General features: G+C 44.1%; 2 protein-coding genes across 2 annotated transcripts; one reads left to right on the top strand and one right to left on the bottom strand.

The window, feature by feature from the left end:
- The first annotated feature begins 1,163 nt into the window (after positions 1-1,163).
- LOC117491803 (lysine-specific demethylase RSBN1L-like) lies at positions 1,164-12,760 on the top strand. The gene is made up of 8 exons (XM_034141899.1): positions 1,164-1,675; positions 1,921-2,046; positions 2,475-3,169; positions 8,910-9,047; positions 9,186-9,328; positions 9,508-9,675; positions 9,789-9,900; positions 10,277-12,760. The coding sequence occupies exons 1-8, from the start codon at positions 1,186-1,188 to the stop codon at positions 11,957-11,959; spliced, it is 3,555 nt and encodes a 1,184-aa protein (XP_033997790.1). The 5' UTR covers positions 1,164-1,185; the 3' UTR covers positions 11,960-12,760.
- Positions 12,761-14,239: 1,479 nt separating this feature from the next.
- On the bottom strand, positions 14,240-16,024 carry tmem60 (transmembrane protein 60). Its single transcript, XM_034141915.1, has 2 exons — positions 15,848-16,024; positions 14,240-15,602 (listed from the first exon to the last, which is right to left on the bottom strand). The coding sequence occupies exon 2, from the start codon at positions 15,510-15,512 to the stop codon at positions 15,108-15,110; it is 405 nt and encodes a 134-aa protein (XP_033997806.1). The 5' UTR covers positions 15,513-15,602; positions 15,848-16,024; the 3' UTR covers positions 14,240-15,107.
- Between the last annotated feature and the right edge of the window lie 291 nt (positions 16,025-16,315).

Below are 16,315 nucleotides of genomic sequence, written 5' to 3'. Positions count from 1 at the left end.
GGTACAGTACTGTCTCTTGTCCTGCAGGCTGTAAACCAGGGGTGGGGAACCTCCGGCCTCCGGGCCGTATACGGACCGCGAGACCATTCGATACGGCCCTCGAGGTAATTTATAAACACACGCATAAAAGAAAAAATTCAAGAAATCTAGACCGCAAAATAATTAAACAAGCGAGTGCCTGTTGTCCCGGCCAAGGTCTGGTTCCTTGAACACAACACGAGCCTAACGTGTCATCACGTGGTATATGTCTCGTCTGACAGGGGTGTAGTAGAGCACCAGAACGTGGCTCCGCCACTTCAGATATTGCAGTACCCATAAGGAGCCGTACACATGCTGCAGTTTTTGCGTGGCTGTATCTTTAGTTGAAAGCCCAGTGGCGATCTGTTCATCTGTCATACTGATCATACAGTCAATAACGTTGTTGTTATTAGCATCTGGTTAGCTAGCTATGCTAACGAATATAAGAAGCTTTTTCTACAACCAGTGAGGGAAAGGCACATCTTTATATGATCATTATAGTTATAAAAAAATAAGAGAATAAAGTAAACTAAATACTATATGACAGTAAAAAAACGTTGTTATTAATAAACAAGAATACAGTTTAAAAGGGGAGTGATTTGTAAAAATAAAATGTGCTTACAGTTCTGTTTCATATGGATGTTGAGAGATGTATCCATAGATCTCTTAGTTGCTCTCAAAGTGCACCAGATTGATGCTTTCAACTTCAACATTTAAAAAAATATCTTCCCGGGGGAGCCCCCCGGACCCCGCTAGAGGAGGTTAGGTCCCCCCACTTAAATCAGGAAACTAAATACATCTGCACACACCTTGTGTCCATCTCTTTCTGTTTTGGTGGTCATGCCACAACCGTGCACGTGCATACGCGAGTCATTGTAAAATATCTGGATTAAGAGGTTGCTTTTTCTTTGCACAGCATGAAAGAAAGGCGAAATGAATGGGCTGTGATTTTAGTATTTTTAAGCAGAGGTCAATAATTTGTACGGCCCTCGGAGGATGTTGAAAAAATTGAAATGGCCCTTGAGAGGAAAAAGGTTCCCCACCCCTGCTGTAAACAGTCTGCTGCTCTCCCTCCTCCCTGCGTCAGCACGTAGCCTCGAAGCCCCGCCCCCGGCCTGGCTCTCACGCACCAGTTACGTCCGACCGTAAAAAATAGAAACTTCCAAGATGGCCGAGGCCGTGGACTCCATGCATTTCGCAGCAAACAGCAAAACAAATTCCCCTAAACCCCTATTAGCTAAACGTCCGCCGGAGAGCCGACCGCAGTCTTCCAGCGACATTTACCCGCCGGCCCCAAAGAAGGTCCGGGTGGAGGAGAAGGGCCTGAAGCACAGGAAACTGAACGGAGAGGTGTGCGCAGGGGAAAAACACAACGGGAAGCAGAGTTGTGGGAGCCCAGCGAAATGGAGTTTCGGCCCGGCCAAGGCGAGCCTCTCTACCGCCGCCGCGGTGCCCGCTACTCCCGCTCGGAAAATCTTCAAAATCAGCAACTTCCTCGCCTCGCCACTTAAAGTGAAAAAGACGAAAGAGAAACGGCACAGGGAGAAGGAGAAAAGCAGTGAAGCGCAGCAGAGCTCCGCCGCTGGTGAGGAGAGACTGAGCCCTGCTAGCTGCCATACAAAGACCGAGAACGGAGACGTGAAAATGCTACAGAGAGGTAGGAGCTCACAGCCAGCTTGCTCACTACTGCACTCTGTTACACCACTTTGTGCTCAAATTAAGTAGTTTGTGAAGCATTGCTGCAATATTATGATTCTTTAAATATTACATAATGTTCTCTACCGCGGGCCCCAGTATTTATTAGGCCCAGATGGTGATACATACACGTGGAAATGTTTGTTCAGTTATGTTGCTCAGCATGGATGTAGCAGCTTTTTCACCTTGTCTGTCTCTTCCTCTCAGATCACAATGCAAAGGAGAAAGACAGAGAAAAGAAGAAGGAAAAGAGCAAAGAGTGCAACAATCACAAACTGCCACCTGTACATGACATTGCAAGAGAAAACGGAGAAGTGATTTCCCCAGAGAAAGGTAGGGATGACATGTAACTTGGACCAGTTTGGATGAAAAGTCATTTTAGTTTTAGGGGTTAACTTTACATTTTAAAAGTTTCTTCAATATGTTACAGTTTAAGAGGCATGGCTGAGACCCTTTTTCTCAAGTAATCTATAATTGTAAAAAATGAGTCCAATATGATTACATACGATTTCTATCAATTGTATACACATGTTATTGAAACATACATTTCTAAGAGGAGAACATTTCAATTTTCATGAATTATAAATGTGTGTCAAACACAAGCCAGACATTAACATACTGTTACATTAATAACACTGTTCTTACTTTATGCAAAATTGTCTTCACACATAATGTAAATTCTATGATATTGTGTCACATACTATCCTCAAATGATGCACAACATTGTACTTACTTTACAAATGTCTTATCTTTCACTACAGAATCCAACGAGAAGCCCAAAGCTGTTTCTGATGAAGAACTCCTCCTGAAGAAACTCAAGAAGAAGAAGAAAAAGAAGCACAAAGATGGCGAGCGGGTGAAGGAGAGACACAGCAGACCCAAGATGTACCATCGCTCCAGCCAGACGGTGTGTTCAGGAGGGTCTCTGTCTCCGCCTGAGTTCCTCGGTCGGATCAATGGAAACAGCAACAACAGCAGCAGCAGCAGCAGCAGCAGCAGCAGCAGTCTACTCCACAACACCACAGCACCACATCCACACCCGGATCCCGCTACCTCTGCCTCCATCTCCTCCATGGTCAGGGACCGGCTCGCTTACAGCTCCCCGCTCCACTGCACCCCTGCGCCGGGCCTGTCGGGTCTGGAGTTTGGTCGTCTGATCCACATCGAGCAGCAGGCCAACGGAGGGGCGTCTGTGGCGCACGCCTACATGGAGCAGCTCTCCTCCCTGTCTTCGGCGGAGATGCAGCGTTTCGCCGAGGAGTTTGTGACTTTCTCATTCAGCGAGGAAGAGGGCCAGGCTGCGAGCTTTGTGATGGGAATCATCCATGGAGCAGCATCCTACCTCCCAGACTTCCTGGACTATTTCTCCTACAAGTTCCCCAATGCCCCAGTAAAGATGGAGGTGCTCGGGAAGAAGGACATAGAGACGACAACCATGGTCAACTTCCTCTCTCAGGTAAGATTATCTTTGGTAGACAGCATAGTTTGAAGGCTCTGTGTTTAAAAGGATGCTGTGTGTACACTTTGATACTGCAAAGTGTCAGATTGAAGTCTGGAGGTTTGACCAGCACAAACTGAGACAACACATAAACCTTGTTGTGATATAAAGTTATCTGTGCTTCCCTTTTTCTTTCAGGCTGTCACTAGGTTTATCTTTTTTTACACTGCCTCCAACCATCTTTACTCCTGTGTTTCAGCATCCAAGATTTGTTATGAAGGAGGGAGCCCTAATGCTTGGGGTTAAAAAAACAAAACAGCAACGATACACATGAGTATTGTGATATGTTCTCTGACACTGTATCGATTCTCGAAAACACAATACTTTTCCAATGATTGTTTTACGTGCAAAGATCTGTGGCAGACAGTGGCTCAGTTTGCAAAGAAAAAGTTGTGCTATGTTTTTAGATACAAAGACTGTGATGGATGCAAATACCCATTCTACTGTTCTGATTGCATAAAAAAGAACAATTATTTACTTAACTGCAGGTATATAACGCCGTGTTCTGCATACTTTGACAGTGTTCCTGGAATTTAACTATATAAAATTCCAATATTGAGTCTTTCTTACAGTATTGAAATAATTGCGTTCTATTGAATGATACCCCTGTATCAAGATACTTAAAGGTTCCCTATTATACTGTTTTTCATCAATATATTATAGGTATCAGATATATACAAAACATGTCTCTGAAGTGTTTGTCTCCAAATACCAAACAGATCATGCATTGTAGCATCCCATAAACCTCTCTGTTTCAGCCCTGTTTCAAAAGTGCTGATTCTCTGTCTGTTACTTTAGATTAAAATAAGGAGCCACTCCCCTCGCCCCACTGAGAGATATTTGGTTAAAAAGAACTCGATGGTGACCTTTAATTTATTGCCAATACACGTCCAACACATGTTGTAACTCAACATAATGGTTTATTGAAAAGCTCCTGTTTTTGGAGATTATGGCTCCTTCAGATTGCGTTGTGCTTTCAGCCTCTGAAGATACTCGATACTTGTCTGAGTTTAAAAAAAGTGATTGCTGTGTAAAGATGACAGCAAATAGTTTGGGGCTGTGTGGTTGTTATCTCTTTACTTCTCCACCAGTTCCTGTCACTTGTGAGAGATGATCTGGAGTGTTGCCTTCACTTGGTTGTGTTTTGATTTGTTCAGGAGTTTCTTATCAGTTTACTTTCTTATTTAACAGATTTGATATCAATCTTGTTCGACTTCTTAATTCCAAAAAAAGGTGAAACTAATCAGAAATTATAAATCTAAATCAAGACTCTGTGGTATTAGTTAATTTCACATACAAAGACAGGTCAGAAAATACATGAGGAACACCAGTGCAGCGTGCTCGATCTGTGAATAAAGCATTTGCCTTGGATTGCTTGTAGAAAGGACCTTTCACAAAATAGCAAAAGATTTGTGTAAATCAGAAACCTGCAATTTTATGTTTTGGTCTCATTGTTTTCCATGTGAGACCTGACAGTGTTTCTCTCCTGCACCTGAGCTTGAATGATATTAATATCAACTCTTATAATTTGGTACATATCTTTCTTAGCACCAAGAACTCGTTCTACAAATGATTTGAATATAAAATATCCACAATACCTTCCATAAACTAAGACATGTTTAAGAAATCTGATCACTGACACAGCAGTGAGTTTAATTATATTGAAAAGTCAGAAATGATGCCCCCCTAGTCTCATTCACAGACTGTATTAACCCATCATTTGAATAGTTTTTTAGAAATTGATGGTTAAATCCCTAACGGGGGAGAAATGTTCCCATGGTCTCTCTCACAATCGTCCTGATACTCTGAGTGCTCTGTAATCAGATATTGCTCCAGCTTGTCTGGCATCATGACTTCATCCACTACCAACATAAGGCAGATGGTGCATTTCATCCTGTTGCTGTCCTCAATAAAACTAAACTCAGTGCAACTTTTAGCATATTATCTTAATTCAGCCAGTTTGTGATTAATGTCTCTTGATAATGTGGGCCGTGTTAGATGGTTACGCAGCACAGTTGGTGTGACTGAATGATTTATGACTGACGGGATCTGTCAGAGTAGAGAGGGTTTCTACTGGCACTGGACTTACATGTGGAAGAAATTGATACAGGGCTACATGTGTTGTATAATGTAGCTTGGCTCAAGAGTGAAATATGCGCGTTTTTAAAAACAATGCACATTTATCCCACAGTAGCTTGTTCCTGCGGGCTGTGTGTCACAGACTCTGGGCGCTTCATTTCTCACTTCCAGAATCATCATTTTATAGCATCCCATCTTTTGATGCTGCAGCATGTTTTAACTTTTTTGATTTCCTTTTTAAAAATAGTTTTGCTGTAGGGTTCTCATGGTAAGCAAAGTGCACTTTGAGACAGGATATAGCAAAAATGACTATTAAAAAAAGGTCCCGTTTCTTTTGCTGTGTTGGGGGCAAACGTTGGGGGAATGGAGGCCTGGTGGTGGTTGGGTGGGAATGCCATATGTTACATGTTCACGCTTCTTGTTCATCTTCAAACGGTCCTGGCATACATTTAATGCACAGTTAGGCTAATCTTTCTGCTGGAAATAAATCCTTCCACACGGAGAGAAGAATAGAGCGGTCATGGTGTAGTCGACCCTTTGGAAGTAACCGACTCCAGAGTAGATCAAATATAGATTAGTTTCAAAGTTCTGATGATCTGTAAGAAGACTTTCACAATTTTTCAGGACTTATGCTAACATTAAGACTTGCAAGAAGTGGCTTTACGCTCAAAATAGTCAAATGTTTACGAGTAGCTGCCTGTCCTTTTTCAATTTTAAGACATTGACAGGATTTAAATAAACACTTGCGGGGCAATATCAATTCATTCTGTAGTCATTATGTATCATTGTTAAAAGACAGACATTTACAGGCACAATAAGTAGGATTTGTCGGTTTGTAAACATAACATTAAAAGTTTGCACACTGAATTTCAAAAACAACCAAAATATTACTTTGGAGCTCCTCTTTTAAAATGTGATGCCTTGAAACATCCCAATAACAGTAAAATTAACAGAAAAGCCATACAGATACAAAACATTGTCAAAGACTTAATGTGGGTTATAATATTTTCTCTAATGAGCCTCTCAGAAGAGTCTTGATGTTTGACATGGACTCATGCGAACATGAGGTCTGGTTTTGTTGTCAGACTGTTGTCTAAATTTGCTAGCATAATCCACAATTCCTTTCCTTTTATTAAAAGTGTTTTATTTTCCTCAGAGAAACAAAAGCTCACCTTTTTGAAGTTGATTGTTGACATTTGCCTCTCTTAGAACCCCTTTACACGGGAACGTTTGCGTTTACGCACCGTATGCGTTTTCAAAAAAGTCTTCCGTTCACACGCATTCGATTCATTTAACGTGTCCGTTCACACGAGACCGCTGGAAACGCTGTAGTACATATGCCAGGCCTGTAAGTGGCGCTGCTGCTGCCACAAAATACACCAAAAGCAGCGAAGAAGACCCCGGAGCATGGTTGCCATGGTTGCCCTTCTGTTTATTCTCCGCGGTGGACGGCGTGTGCTCCTGCTGTAATTCTCTCCGGTAGTCCACCAGCAGATGAAAAACACCCACCTCTCCGCCTCTTCCAAGGGACGAGGGGACCGTGCAGCAGAGTTTCAGTTAAAAAAAAAATTTGCCGGTCAAGTTTAAATCTTCCGGACAAAATTAGAAAAGTGCCGGTCAGAGGTCTTCTTTGTTATTTATTGAGCTTTAAAACAAATTGATAACGACTCTCTATAATAATATAAGAATAATACACGGAGCCTCTCTTTTCCTCCCCCTCTTCTGACAGCCCAGCAGCTGATCTCTGAGCAGGAGACGTGGGGAGAGGGAGACGTGGGGAGAGGGAGACGTGGGGAGAGGGAGACGTGGGGAGAGGGAGACGTGGGGAGAGGGAGACGTGGGGAGAGGGAGACGCGGGGGGAGAGGGAGACGCGGGGCGAGAGGGAGACGCGGGGCGAGAGGGAGGCGGGGCTTTTTCATCGTTATCAGGAAATGATCGTATAGGACGTACACACGGAGCCGTTTGCCCCCCCCAGAGCGTTCCGTTTGCAGATCTATCCACCTTGGGACGCGTTATCGTTTGCGGGGTCCGTTTCTATCGTTTTGTTACGGCCTCGTGTAAACGAAAGGGCTATACGCAAGAGAAACTATGCGGATACAACCCGTATCGTATCGTCCAAGTTCCTCCAAAGATCTAAATCTTTGTGCCTTAGGTCCTGTTGACTACCAAGCTGAGCTCTTAGCGAGTGCTTTATCAAAGACAGGTGCGCTGGAAAGGTCACATTTAAGAACACACCAACAGTGTGAGCTTTAATTGTAAGACGAGCATGTATAAAAAATGAATATGATGTTTTAGAAAAAGGTCTCTGCTGGCAGTAAATACATCTTAGTAGGGCTTTTCCTAATGTCTTTTTTTTTTTTTTTTTTTTTTTATATAAATACAAAGGTTTTTGAAACAAACTTGACTTCACCCTAAAAAGACTTTAAAAATCTCCTCACCTTAAGAGACTTTAGTGTGAGAGTGAAAGGTTATTTTACTGCAGGGAAAAGATTGTTCTTAAAGGTCCCATGTCATGCTTTTCCGGTTATTACCCGTCCCCTTGTGTGTTATGAAGGTTTTTATGCATGTAAACGGTCTGCAAAGTCACAAACCCTCAAAGTACACCCTGTAGCGAGTAAAACTCTAACACAGAAAAGACCTGTCTATGCTGCCCCAGAACGCCTCGTTGGAGATCTCTCTTTTTCCATTGTTTTCTTGGAGCCTCGCAGTGGCGAAACTGTGGCGCGCTTACACTGTAGGTGCGCCGCGTTTGGGGGTGCGGGTGCTAGTGGAGCCTCGCAGATGGGGGTGCTGCAGCCCCCTCAGCACCCCCCGCCTTCCCGCGTCCATTCGCAATGTCTCGCTGTCTCGCAGATCCCACGCAGCAAGCAGGAAATGAACCCAGCTCACACTGTCCGCTCCTCGCAGCAGCGAGCCGCGCAACGTCCCGCCAACACGGCACCCAGACCCTACGCAGCATTCTCATCTGTTTGTCCTTACTGGTTTCATTTTCTGGTTGCTAACGCCATTGTAACACATAATCACTGATGTTCCGCTGTAACAGTGGTAGACTCATCAAAACAGAGTGGGCGAGCTGACCAATCAAGAGCACAGTGGGCTCACAGGGAGGGGGGGCAGGAGCTCCAACAAGCCGTTTAGGACAGAGTGAATACACATGCTATACAGAGATGCTGTGTAAGAAACCAATGTGAGTTTGGAAAATTGCACAATATAAATCTATTCTAGTAGACCTCAACAATGGAATTATGATCAGTAGAAATGGCCATGACATGGGACCTTTAACAAGCTGAACGCCAAAACGTATGGACTAAAGCAGAATATTTTGTTAGAAAAAAAACATGCTGTACATTTTGTAAATGATTAAACCCATGTGTTTTTCAATAATCTTTGACTTTAGGAATTGACACGGCTCTGCATTTAAAACTGAGCGGAACAGGTTTAGACAAATTGAAGAGACATGCTAAACAAAATAAAGTTGTGCAGCAACCATTGAATTGAAATGTCAACATAGCTTCAAACTATTTGCAACAGCCTTATATGTCTTGTCACCTGTCAGAGTGGGATACTTTGGTACCTGCTTGGTGGGTCTGATCTTATTCTCTGTGGTTCCTCCTGCAGGTGAAGCGGACATATTCCCAGGGAACGTACCGAGCCGGGGCCATGCGGCAGGTCAGTCTGGTGGGGGCTGTGGACGAAGAGGTCGGAGACTACTTCCCCGAGTTCATCAACATGTTAGAGGAATCTCCCTTTCTGGAGGTCAGTGTGTTTGTTATGAATGCATGTGCATACACCTTTACAGCCTTTGGGCTTGTGAACGTCTGTCTCTCTTTCCCCCCCATGCATGACTCAGAGTCATTATGTAACTCAACGCTTTCTCACCCTGTGATAATGCAGCGGACTTTGCCCTGGGGAACGTTCTCCAGTCTGCGGCTGCACAGTCCCACAGAGAGCGACGACGGCCCCATCATGTGGGTCAGACCGGGAGAACAGATGATCCCAATGGCAGACATGCCAAAATCACCATTCAAAAGGAAAAGGTGGGTTGACATATTTAATCTGTCAATGTCTTCCCAGCATAATTACTTCTTCTTTTTTTTTTTATAAGGCTGATGCAGCAAAACAAGTGTAATACTTTCAGCTCATTTCAACACTTCATCTCATGTACAGGTAATTTACCATCTACATATCCTGACTGTTGTGAATAAATGTATTTCAGGTCGACCAATGAGATAAAGAACCTGCAGTACCTACCCAGAGCCAGTGAGCCCAGGGAGATGCTGTTTGAGGACCGGACGAGAGCCCACGCCGACCACATTGGTCAGGGCTTTGAGAGACAAACTACTGCTGCCGTAGGTGTGCTGAAGGCTGTGCGCTGCGGAGAGGAGTGAGTACACCGTGACATGTTTTACACCTTTATCACACACAGTGCACACACACTTGCATTTAAGAGAATACAACATCCGATCAGTAAACAGGACTTTGCATTCTGCCCTGCAGCACTGACGCTCCTGGCCGAATCACCAAAGATGTTGTGTGTTTTCACGCTGGGGATTTCCCAGAAGTGGTCATGAGGCTGCAGCTGGACCTACACGAACCTCCGCTGTCTCAGGTGGGTCAGAGCTATAAACCGTGGCTAATGTGACACAGTAGTATGACTAGATCTTTTCTGCTGTTATCAAATGTATCAAAAACAAAGCTCGGAGAGTAAATATGGGACTAACATTTGGCGTGTTGCCAGAAACATGATAATGCTCTGTCTGGTGGATGTATTTAAGCTTTCTTATAACAGTTTTACCATATCAAGTTTATCAAATGATAATGTGTCAAAATTGTGTTTACAGTTTAATGCCTCGTTGACACCTGGTAATCCGTTTAAAGTAGAGGGATTCCCCACTACAAGTTATTTTTTCTACCATGCAATCATTTGAATACTTGTTCATTTTATTTCGGGATTACGGAGTCTGTTCTTGTCCCTGCCTCCACAGTGTGTGCAGTGGATTGATGATGCCAAGCTGAACCAGCTAAGGAGGGAGGGGATCCGATACGCCCGGATCCAACTCTACCACGATGACATCTACTTCATTCCCAGAGGAGTCGTCCACCAGTTCAAAACCGTGGCCGCTGTCTGCAGTCTGGCCTGGCACATCCGACTCAAACAGTATCACCAACACGAAGTGAAGGAGGAGGAAGAGGTGAAGGAAGAGAAGTGTGCACCTAGAGAAGAAAAACTTCATATCAAAGAAGAGGAGGAGGAGGAGGAGGAGGAAGAAGAGGAGGACGAGGAGGAAGAAGAAGAAGAAGAAGAAGAGGAGGAGGAGCCTGAGCCTGCTGCAAAGATGGTGCCGAAGCAGGAGTATGAGGACTCCGAGGAAGAGGACACACCGCCCTCGAAAACTCAGACACAGACCTTCAAGGAGGAAGAGAAAGACATCAGAAGCGAAATCAAGAGCTTTTCAACGGCACAGTCTCTACCTTTCGTCAAGAAGGAGAGAGATGAAGGTGTGCTCACTCACACACTAATGGAGCCTAAAACTGAGGAAGACGAGAAAGGCAAGGGAGGGGGTGAAGACTCATGCCAGGCACTGCAGAAGGGCCACGAGGAGGGTGGAGTGGAAAGTCCATCTTTTAAGTCAACACCGCAAATTAGGAAGGAGAATGACGTAGAGGAAGAGAGGCAGCAAAAGACAACTGTACCAGGTCAAGGTCTAAAAGAGAAAACTAAAGATAGTATAATGAGCAATTACAACACACCACAAATCAAAAAGGAAAAAGACAAAGGAAGGAGAGAAAAGGATGAAAAGGAGAGGGTTAAAGAGAAAGAAAAGAGAGACAAGGAGAGGAGTAAAGAGAAGGAAAGGGATAAAAAGGAGAGGGCGAAAGACAGGGAGAGGGACAGGGCGAGAGAGCAGGAGAGGGTTAAAGCAGAGGGAGGTACATCAACACTGCCGCCCATTAGGAAAAAAGAGGACGAGGAGCGGACAAGGGAGGGAACTAAAACCTCTCAAACTTCCCTGTCTGCACAGAGAGACGAGAAGTGGGACTCAAAGACACAAGTCCACGTTAAGAAAGAGAAGGAGCACGATAAAGACCGGGAGAGATCACAGTCTCACCTACGGCCGGACAGAGTGGAGGCCCGAGACGCCTGCTCCAACAAACACAAGCCTTCGCACGGGAAGAAGGAGAAAAGCGGGCACAGGGAGGGCAGAGAGGGAAACACGTTGAGTACGCAGGCAAAGTCGGGGAGAGAAGACGGGAAGACAGGCACTCCTAAACCGGCAAACATTCAGGTCAAGAAAGATGGGAAGAAGGACAAAGACGTCTACAGCAAAGAGGAGAGGAAGAAGGCTGCCTCTGGTCCACCAGAACACAAACAACCACGGACGCTCATCACCTTTGACCTCTTTAAGCCCATGGAAGCTCACCAAACTCTGGCCCTCTCTTTCACGGACAGTCGGCCTAAAACACACCATCACAGTGACTCTCGGGGCACTTCCTCTAAGCCCGGATCTGACAGTCGGACAGTAACGCCCTCTAAAGGTTCAAAAGCAAAGGACACAGTGCAGGGAAAACCTGCCACACCCGTACAGGACACTCGGCCACCGCAGCACTCATTAAAACAGCCCCTTAAAACACACACGCCGCAAACACAGAAAGACTTCTTAATATGAATGTCTAGATGTCTAGTCTTCTTTTTTTACTGTACAACTTACGCCATGGCTTTGTTAAGATATTTGAAAATGCATCCTTTCTTAAATGGTCTTTCTAGTTTGTAATCGAGGAGCGGGGTGCATCCCATTTCTTTGCTGACAGCCACATTACTCCAGTGACGTAGTAAAAAGAGGATGCACTCCAAGTATTTTATCAGTGCCTAAGAATGTAAGCTAAGTAGCTCACTTCACGTTTGTTAGCGAATGTATGTAGGCTCTATATAAAATGTTATGTGACCCATGTGTCAGTGCCTGTGCACTACTTAGCTTCGCTCTTAAAGCACCTATTTTAGGTACTGGACTAGCCAATCTGAAAACAACTATCCTTACTGCGCTCTATAGGAATTACCTACGTTCACTGTTGGGGAAATTGCAGCAATTCACCGCGCTGCTGCTGAAATGCCATGTGGCTTTATTCGATGGGGTTTGTAATTTCTAACACTCTCAAATCGGAGCGGGTCGTTGTTTTCAGACTGGACGTTGTTTGACTCACACAGGGCTGTAAATGATACTGTATGTACCAAAACTGTACAGTATAGATGTTATTAGCACCAATGTGAGAAAATGTATACAGAAATTGCATATATTTTTTGTAAGACAAGTTTTATTTTCCATAGAACTTATTTATATCATTTACTGTCTGTTTTTATTTGAAACCAATATGTGAAATTTTGTTGTAAATACATTTTATTTCCTAAGATAAGACTTGGTAGTGTGATTTATACTCTGATCAGAACCTCTCAATAAATGGTTCAAAAATAATGACTTGGTGTCGATGACTCTACTGCATTTCATATCATAAAGGTTTCAGTATAAGTTGTTCTGGCTACTTAAAGGGGCAGTGTGTAGGATTTCCCTCCCTTTACAAGAGGTAACAAGCCGCCAACTGCAAAACTGACAATGTTTAGTTAACTTTAATTATATTTGCCTGGCACAGAGGCCATCCTAACTAATTACTTTAAATGCAATCAAATTGAGACGATGGTACTACTACAGTTGTAAAAGCGTGTCGGTACTACGATGGCCTTCAAGAACATTCTGGGTGTTTCTCAATGTCGAGGAAAGCTGCTCCAGAGACACTGGGTGTTTCTCAATCGCGAGTAAAGCTGCTTCAGAGCCACTATTTCAAGCATACTACGTCATCGAGTGCCGCCGAAGTACTGTTCCAATCTCCAGTATACTTGGAAATCTACCGAGCCCGGCGTACTCCGTTTGGAGAAATATCGAGTGTGCACATGAGTAGACTTCGCGGTCTTAAAATCCCCACAATGCTTTGCGCACGGACCAATTTCCCCAAATCTGTGGCGGAAGATGTAAGGCGGGGCCTCTCATATGACTCACACCTGCACACTTGCTAGCGTGTTCCACACTTCGTTTTCCGAATGCCAGGAAGTATTCTTGACTCGCTTCTGAAGCAAGATGCTCGGCAGACATGTGCTACCAAGCAAGCGTACTCGCGATTGAGAAACACCCACAATTTCAAGGATACTACGTCATCGAGTGCCGCCGAAGGACTGTTCCAATGTCCAGGATACTTGGAATTCTACCGAGGCCGGCGTACTTCGTTGCTGGAAATTTCGAGGCTGCACATGTGTAGACTCCGCGGTCTTAAAATCCCCACAATGCTTTGCGCACGGACCAATTTCCAAATCTTTGGAGGAAATCGCGCTCCATTTAAGGCCTCGTATGACGCACACCTGTTAGCCTGTTCCACAATTCTTCGTTTTCCGAGGCTAGGAAGGATTCTTGCCTCGCTTCTGAAGCAACTGGGTGTTTCTCAATGTCGAGGACGCTTCCTTGGTAGGACATGTCTTCCGAGTCACTTCCTTCAGTAGCGAGGCAAGAATCCTTCCTAGCCTCGGAAAACGAAGAATGGTGGAACAGGCTAACAGGTGTGCGTCATATGCGAGGCCCCGCCTTAAATGGAGCGCGATTTCCGCCAAAGATTTGGAAATTGGTCCGTGCGCAAAGCATTGTGGGGATTTTAAGACCGCGGAGGATACACATGTGCAGCCTCAAAATGTCTCTCTACGAAGGACGCCGGGCTCGGTAGAATTCCAAGGAGCCTGGACATTGGAACGGTCCTTCGGCGGGACTCGATGACGTAGCATCCTTGAAATAGTGGCTCATACACTAATGAAAACATTAATGAATATTATATTCCCTTTATGCAAAGAAATTCCTTTAGATACTCCACACTGGCCCTTTAAGAGTATTTGGTCTAGAGATGAGGATATTCGATCAATTACCATGAACTTTGGTGCTACAAAAGTACTTTTATATTTGAGGACATTTAGGGTTTTACATTCAAATAGTGTCAGTGGCAGAGACATCCTGGGATGGCTGACAAATATAATTCATACATGTGTGTACAATCACATATGAGATGTGTGAGGTTTCTGCTGCTTTACAGAAGTGATCAGATAGTGATGAAAATGTCAACAGTGATTTCATAAACACATGTAGTAGTATAGCTCAGTGGCACACAGTGTATGCTAGTGCAGATTGGGTTAGTGTTTACATTAAGTGTAGCAAGTGACTGTTTTGGATCACCATGGCAGATCTTCTGTGCCTCCGTTTGCTTAGCCTTAACTCTTAAACCCAGTGGCATGCGAAAGTATAGGTTCATCTTCTTGTAGTTCTTATTATCCTTGACCTAATTCATCCAATTCTGCAACCAAAAGCAATAAGGCAGTAATGTGAACGCTAAAACAATGCTAAGGCTGGTTTTATGCTAAAGATGCAAAACTGTGTGGACTAGTGTACATGAAATCTCCAAGCGTGTAAACCACACTTTGCGAAAACTCACGGTGGACGAATGTGCACACTGCTGGGATCGCTACCACACGTCATAGAGTCTGCTACCTGCTGTGATTTAAATAAAATGTAACTTACAGCAGACACTGTGAATGTTAAAATGACATTGACAAAGAAAATGTATATAATGTCGATATGTCTGATTGATACCGGTCCACTTTATAAGGGTCAGTATCGGCCCTGATACACATAGTGAATCAGATTGGTGCATCCCAAGCGAGACATTCTTGAGCATAAAAGGTTCTCTCCCTTACTTTACATTTAAAATCCTTGTTTTGCAAAGTCGTGTGGTTCATTCCCTCCTGTAGTGGAAAACATTGTGTCCTAGCTCCACCAGCGCTCCACCCATTAGGACCCACAGGGGGATACACACCAAACTGACCCACATTTCAGTGAGCCTCTCTAGGCGGGAGCACAGTGTAAGACAGAAGGCCAGCTTCAGCAGCATGGCTGTCAGGTACCACAGCTTCCTCTTCAGGCTCTGTTCACCATCTCTGGGGTCAAAGTCCGGCTTGCAGCGCCCCGCCATCTTCACAATTAGCATGAGGATGAGGATTGTGTCAAAGGTCCACACAGGGAGGAAGATGAGAAACCAGTTCCAGTGGATTTTGGAGTCCAGCTTTAGGACCAGCATGATGAGGAAGACCAGGGCGAAGATCCAGGAGAGGAGCACTCGCTGGGCCAGGGACATCTTCATCTACAGAGGGCTGGCACAGAGCCAGGGTCAACCCCACCACAGAGACTGAGGAGCACAGCCAAGGACACCCACACACACACACTGATAGATCTGAAAACAAACCAAAACACAGCAGGCTTAATCTCTTTCTCTCGTGGATGTCTTGACTGAGAAATAGGAGGTAACTTTGTTCACACATCAAAACTCCCTCCACTAGCTCTCAGGCTTTTAGAAAATGTAAATCACTTTTTTAAAGACCCATTTTTCTTTTACTTCCACTTAAGCTACTGTATGGTGGCTAGCTTTGTAGCTTACATGATACCCAAAAAAACATTGTTCAAAGAAAGATGTCTTACCAAGTAGACCAGGGGAGTCAACCTTTTAAAAATCCGACTCTTCACCAGCGACACAAACGTCAGCACTTTTAAACAGACGATTTAGTTTTAAGCTTAAAGTATCTCAATGACAGCGAACATTACAGTGTACTTAGCATTTAGCATTTAGCCACTTCCAGATGAACTCCGCCAGCAGTTACTGCGAGTTTCCGGTAAGTCTTTACAAAACAAAAGCATACTTTTAAATAGAATAGCTGAAGACTTCCGGTACACCCTTTCCAAATAAAAAATGAATTATTTTATCAGCTGATAAATGTTTTGATAAATAACTGCAGGTGGTTTGTAGCTTCTATTGAGAACACCCAGTTCATGTTAACTCCAGGTCCAGTACATTTCTCACCCACTGTGAATAGTTATATAATAAATCTATGAAGTGGAATTTGAGTTGAGATTTACTATTGCCACAATCAAAATGTATACGGAAAGCTC

The sequence above is a fragment of the Trematomus bernacchii genome, unplaced genomic scaffold (genome assembly GCF_902827165.1).
Source record: "Trematomus bernacchii unplaced genomic scaffold, fTreBer1.1, whole genome shotgun sequence".
NCBI classification, from domain to species: Eukaryota; Metazoa; Chordata; class Actinopteri; order Perciformes; family Nototheniidae; genus Trematomus; species Trematomus bernacchii.
This window is presented reverse-complemented; position numbering and strand designations above follow the sequence as displayed.

What these genes read in the sequence shown, in the direction of transcription:
- LOC117491803 (XM_034141899.1), top strand. Translation starts at nt 1,186, where the DNA reads ATGGCCGAGGCCGTGGACTCCATGCATTTCGCAGCAAACAGCAAAACA. An exon ending in GCTGTGCGCTGCGGAGAGGA is followed by an intron (nt 9,676 to 9,788) that starts GTGAGTACACCG and finishes TCTGCCCTGCAG; the next exon opens with CACTGACGCTCCTGGCCGAA. An exon ending in ACGAACCTCCGCTGTCTCAG is followed by an intron (nt 9,901 to 10,276) that starts GTGGGTCAGAGC and finishes CTGCCTCCACAG; the next exon opens with TGTGTGCAGTGGATTGATGA.
- tmem60 (XM_034141915.1), bottom strand. Translation starts at nt 15,512, where the DNA reads ATGAAGATGTCCCTGGCCCAGCGAGTGCTCCTCTCCTGGATCTTCGCC.